The 5,087-nt window shown below is 44.4% G+C and overlaps 1 protein-coding gene and 1 non-coding gene across 2 annotated transcripts; both read left to right on the forward strand.

Annotated features, from left to right (window-relative positions):
- The first annotated feature begins 1,332 nt into the window (after nucleotides 1-1,332).
- LOC129093796 (PRELI domain-containing protein 1, mitochondrial-like) lies at nucleotides 1,333-4,135 on the forward strand. Its single transcript, XM_054601918.1, has 6 exons — nucleotides 1,333-1,516; nucleotides 1,814-2,014; nucleotides 2,362-2,587; nucleotides 3,058-3,171; nucleotides 3,486-3,564; nucleotides 4,050-4,135. The coding sequence occupies exons 2-6, from the start codon at nucleotides 1,923-1,925 to the stop codon at nucleotides 4,133-4,135; spliced, it is 597 nt and encodes a 198-aa protein (XP_054457893.1). The 5' UTR covers nucleotides 1,333-1,516; nucleotides 1,814-1,922.
- On the forward strand, nucleotides 1,500-1,571 carry trnag-ucc (transfer RNA glycine (anticodon UCC)). The gene has a single exon. It is a non-coding gene; the product is annotated as a tRNA-Gly (tRNA).
- Nucleotides 4,136-5,087: the final 952 nt, after the last annotated feature.

Here is a 5,087-nt window from a genome sequence, read left to right on the forward strand (position 1 = left end):
ATTAGGAGAGAGAGAGAGGGGGAGACATTAGGAGAGAGAGAGGGGGAGACATTAGGAGAGAGAGAGAGAGAGACATTAGGAGAGAGAGAGAGAGAGAGACATTAGGAGAGAGAGAGAGAGACATTAGGAGAGAGAGAGAGAGACATTAGGAGAGAGAGAGAGAGAGAGATTAGGAGAGAGAGAGAGAGAGAGACATTAGGAGAGAGACATTAGGAGAGAGAGAGAGATTAGGAGAGAGAGAGAGAGAGAGACATTAGGAGAGAGAGAGAGAGGAGACATTAGGAGAGAGAGAGAGAGAGGGGAGAGACATTAGGAGAGAGAGAGAGAGAGAGACATTAGGAGGAGGGAGACATTAGGAGAGAGAGAGAGAGAGGGGGAGACATTAGGAGAGAGAGAGAGAGGGGGAGGGACATTTATAAATAAAGTCCAACAACCAGAAGTTGACCATGTTTTAAACAGGTACCCACAATGCACCTGGACACCTCCTCGTGAACACTTTAATTAAACGGTTTCTCATGAGCTCGTCTGTGATTGGTTGTCGGGGCCAACGGGCCAGACTCACCACCACACATGACCTTTGACCTCACCTCATATAACACCATCTAATCACTAGTGGGGATATCATTGATCCTCATTGGTCCTCATTGGTCCTCATTGATCCTCATTGGTCCTCATTGATCCTCATTGGTCGTCTTTGGTCCTCATTGATCCTCATTGGTCCTCATTGATCCTCATTGATCCTCATTGGTCCTCATTGGTCCTCATTGATCCTCATTGGTCGTCTTTGGTCGTCTTTGGTCCTCATTGATCCTCATTGGTCCTCATTGATCCTCATTGGTCGTCTTTGGTCCTCATTGGTCCTCATTGATCCTCATTGGTCCTCATTGATCCTCATTGGTCCTCATTGATCCTCATTGGTCCTCATCCTCATTGGTCCTCATTGGTCCTCATTGATCCTCATTGGTCGTCTTTGGTCCTCATTGATCCTCATTGATCCTCATTGGTCCTCATTGATCCTCATTGGTCGTCTTTGGTCCTCATTGGTCCTCATTGATCCTCATTGGTCCTCATTGATCCTCATTGGTCCTCTTTGGTCCTCATTGGTCCTCATTGATCCTCATTGGTCCTCATTGATCCTCTGTATTCGGGTGTCAGTGCAGGAGGAACACGTGTTCACTGAGGAGTCCTGTTTCTGCTTTAAAGGAATGACCACAGCGCCCTCTGGTGGAGGACAGAGGAGGTACACCTATGATCACATGACTCCTCCTCTCCTCCTCCTCCATGTTTCCTCCTGCTGACTGTGTCTGCTGAACATCACAGGCTGCAGGAACGTTAGCTCCTCTGTTAGCTTCCTCTGCGGCTAACTAAGGAGCTGCACATCCACAGAGACCCTGAATGCTAACTGACTAGCTCTCCATGCTAGCTGTCAGTGACGTCAGCCTCCTGCAGTAACGCGGAAGTACCTTTAACAGCCACGTGGCGGCCTCCATGAAGCACGAGCGTTGGTGGTATAGTGGTGAGCATAGCTGCCTTCCAAGCAGTTGACCCGGGTTCGATTCCCGGCCAACGCAGTCCTTTTTTATTTTTGAATAGGATTTAATAACAGTATTATCAGCCAACTATCTTAACAATATCTAAATAAAAAATGTAGGTATTTTATAATCAGCATATTATATTAAAGCTGGTTAAGGTGAAGCTTTATAAAGGAACACAAACATTTGAAGGCATCACCTGAGACCTGATAATTACTAGATTACATGATGGAGAAATGTTTCTAATGCAGCAGATTATGTGTTTTTGCTTTTTCCTACAGCGCCTGAATGAGTCGGCCGTGAGCTGAGTGTGTGTGTGTGTGTGTGTGTGTGTGTGTGTGTGTGTGTGTGTGAGTGTGAGTGTGTGTGTGTGTGTGTGTGTGTGTGGACATGGGGAGACATTTCCACAGTGAGGTGGACATTAAGAGTCCATGGCATCAGGTGCTGGTGGCCTTCTGGCAGCGTTACCCGAACCCATACAGGTAAATACAGGTAACACCGACCAGTCTGTCCACGATGGACATGTTGTGTCTCTGTCCTTTGAAGAAGTGAGGACTTCACTTTTCTAAATACGTCCTCATAATCCAAAATGTGTTCAGGTTCCTAAACTATGTCACCAATTCCCAAAGTCTTTCCAAGAATGTCCCTATTTAACAAGAATGTCCTCAATAAAAAAAAAAATACTCAAAATGTCATCACTTCAAATGTTTCCACTTCTAAAAAGTCACAACTTTCTAAAACTGTCCTCCAAACTGTCCCCCTACAGCCTGAAACTGAACCACGTCCTCTTAAAGCTGTGTTCATGTGTCTTAATCTGTCTCTGTGTCAGCGCCCACGTCCTCACCGAGGACGTCCTGTACCGGGAGGTCACCCCTAGCAACCGCCTGTTGTCACGGCGACTGCTGACCAAGACCAACCGGCTGCCGGGCTGGGCGGAGCGCGTCTTCCCGGCCCACATGTCCCGGGCCGTCTACGTCCTGGAGGACTCCATCGTGGACCCGCACACACACACGCTGGTCACCAAGACCTGGAACGTCAACCACAACACCCTGATGGTTCTAAAGTCCTCTACCCGTCTCTGTTACCCGTCTCTGTTTCTCTGTTACCCGTCTCTGATACCCGTCTCTGTTACCCGTCTCTGATACCCGTCTCTGATACCCGTCTCTGTTACCCGTCTCTGTTTCTCTGTTACCCGTCTCTGTTTCTCTGATACCCGTCTCTGTTACCCGTCTCTGATACCCGTCTCTGTTTCTCTGTTACCCGTCTCTGTTACCCGTCTCTGATACCCGTCTCTGATACCCGTCTCTGTTTCTCTGATACCCGTCTCTGATACCCGTCTCTGATACCCGTCTCTGATACCCGTCTCTGTTACCCGTCTCTGTTACCCGTCTCTGATACCGTCTCTGATACCCGTCTCTGTTACCCGTCTCTGATACCCGTCTCTGATACCCGTCTCTGATACCCGTCTCTGATACCCGTCTTTGTCTCGGTATCTGTTCTGACTGCGTGTCCGTCTGTCCCTCAGACCGTCGTGGAGCGATGCTTCTTCGAGGAGGACAGCAGTCGGCCATCTTGGACCAAACTGAGGAGGGAGGCCTGGATCCTGTCGGCGGTCCGCGGCCTGGCCCGGCCCATACAGGTTTACATAACGTCTATCATAGTGGAGGAGGTTCTCCTCATAACTCGGTCTAACCTGAACGCACCGACATGAGACTCAGCGTTCTGTGTTCAGAGAGGATTCATCTTTAAGAGGACGTTGTTATATTTATGTCCTTCTAGAATAAACCTCCATTAATCCTCTGAGAGTTCACAGAAATAACACCCTCCTAGTGTCTGTTCATCAATGAGTTCACTGCAGAAAGCAGCGGATCACCGATCGATCGGCTCCCCGTTAACGGAGAGGACGTTAGAACGAGCTCCAGAAACAGTCTGACTCTTCTTCTTCTCTCACAGGAGTTCGGACTCGCCAGGTTTAAAAGTAACCAAACCAGAGCCATGAAGGGACTGGAGTACTCCCTGAGCAGGATACAGAGTAAGAATACTCTCTAGTACTACTGATTATACTACTATACTTATGAGGACGTCCAGACCCGAACCTCAGCCAGACAGACAGAGACTCTAACACCAAGAGAGGACAAAGTACTACACCTCAGAGGTACATGTTGTACTTTTACTGTACTCCATCTCAGAGGTACATATTGTACTTTTACTGTACTACACCTCAGAGGTACATATTGTACTTTTACTGTACTACACCTCAGAGGTACATATTGTACTTTTACTGTACTCCATCTCAGAGGTACATATTGTACTTTTACTGTACTCCATCTCAGAGGTACATATTGTACTTTTACTGTACTACACCTCAGAGGTACATATTGTACTTTTGACTGTACTACATCTTACTGATCAATACTTTTACTTCAGGAAGTGTTCTTTCTTGTCATGTAGTATTTTCAGTGTGTATTAGTACTTTTACTCTCACTGAATAAGTAAACGCGTTTTCTCTTTTCTCAGCTGAGGCCCCCCTCCTCCCCCACCACAGGCCACGCCCACCTCTACCCAGAAGCCCCAGCAGTTTGTCTGAACTTCCTACGTACTGATGATCGGAGTGATCAATACTGAGGGGGCGGGGCTTCAGAGGACAGTTTGACTTTATTGATTTGTATTATTTCATTTGATGTTAGTTCATGATGAGTTTTTCTTATTTAAAATATAAATGTAGGATCTTCTTCTTTTGGATTAAAGTTTTTTTTTTGTGTAAAATATTCTGATGTTTTTAAATGTTTGGCTCTTTTTCCACTTTCACTATTTTTTTAAAATTCATATAAAGTGTTTTTTTATTTTGAATTATTTTATATATATGTTATATATATATATAACAGTTTTTCCATTATTTTCTTGCAAACGTTTAATTGTGAATTGTTGTTGAATCTTAAAATCATAATATTTCTGTTCTTCAGAAAATGATGCATTGTGGGAAAAGTTTTATTTCTGCTCATTAATGTTGCATCGGATCTGATCAGAGGTCAGTTTAGAGTTAGATTATTAAACAGATGCATGTTTCATCGCCCTCATTTTAAACTGGTTACCGTGGCAACAACATCAACTAAATCACTATTGTTTTTATTTTGAATAAACACTGTACTTCCTACGACGGTTTCACAATAAAAGCACCCTGTTTGTCCAGTTGAAGTCTTTTAATATGAAAAACTATCACACCTTGGCTGTGCAGGTGACGTGAAGGAGCTCCCAGTGCATGCTGGGAAGTTACTTAATGGTTTTCACTGGGAGGTTTCACAACACCACCAGAAGTAGAATATTTGATAATATTGATCGGTCACATCGTGAGGGACATGAAATGATGGAGGATACTTTTATTATTCAGTATAATGAAGCTATAATTCAATCATTTAAGCTTTCAATAACCTTACAAATGATCATTTTAATATAAAGCTTCCCTTTTCACCTTTATTATGAACTGATTATCCTAAATATCAAATGAAAACAGTGACACTTGTTTGAAGTGATTCAAGTAATGTTTATTAAATATTA

The sequence above is a fragment of the Anoplopoma fimbria genome, chromosome 7 (assembly GCF_027596085.1).
Source record: "Anoplopoma fimbria isolate UVic2021 breed Golden Eagle Sablefish chromosome 7, Afim_UVic_2022, whole genome shotgun sequence".
Lineage (NCBI taxonomy): Eukaryota > Metazoa > Chordata > Actinopteri > Perciformes > Anoplopomatidae > Anoplopoma > Anoplopoma fimbria.

Coding starts and splice junctions, on each gene's coding strand:
- LOC129093796 (XM_054601918.1), top strand. CDS start 1,923: ATGGGGAGACATTTCCACAGTGAGGTGGACATTAAGAGTCCATGGCAT. Junction 2,588..3,057: donor TCAACCACAACACCCTGATG/GTTCTAAAGTCC, acceptor TCTGTCCCTCAG/ACCGTCGTGGAGCGATGCTT. Junction 3,172..3,485: donor GCCTGGCCCGGCCCATACAG/GTTTACATAACG, acceptor CTTCTCTCACAG/GAGTTCGGACTCGCCAGGTT.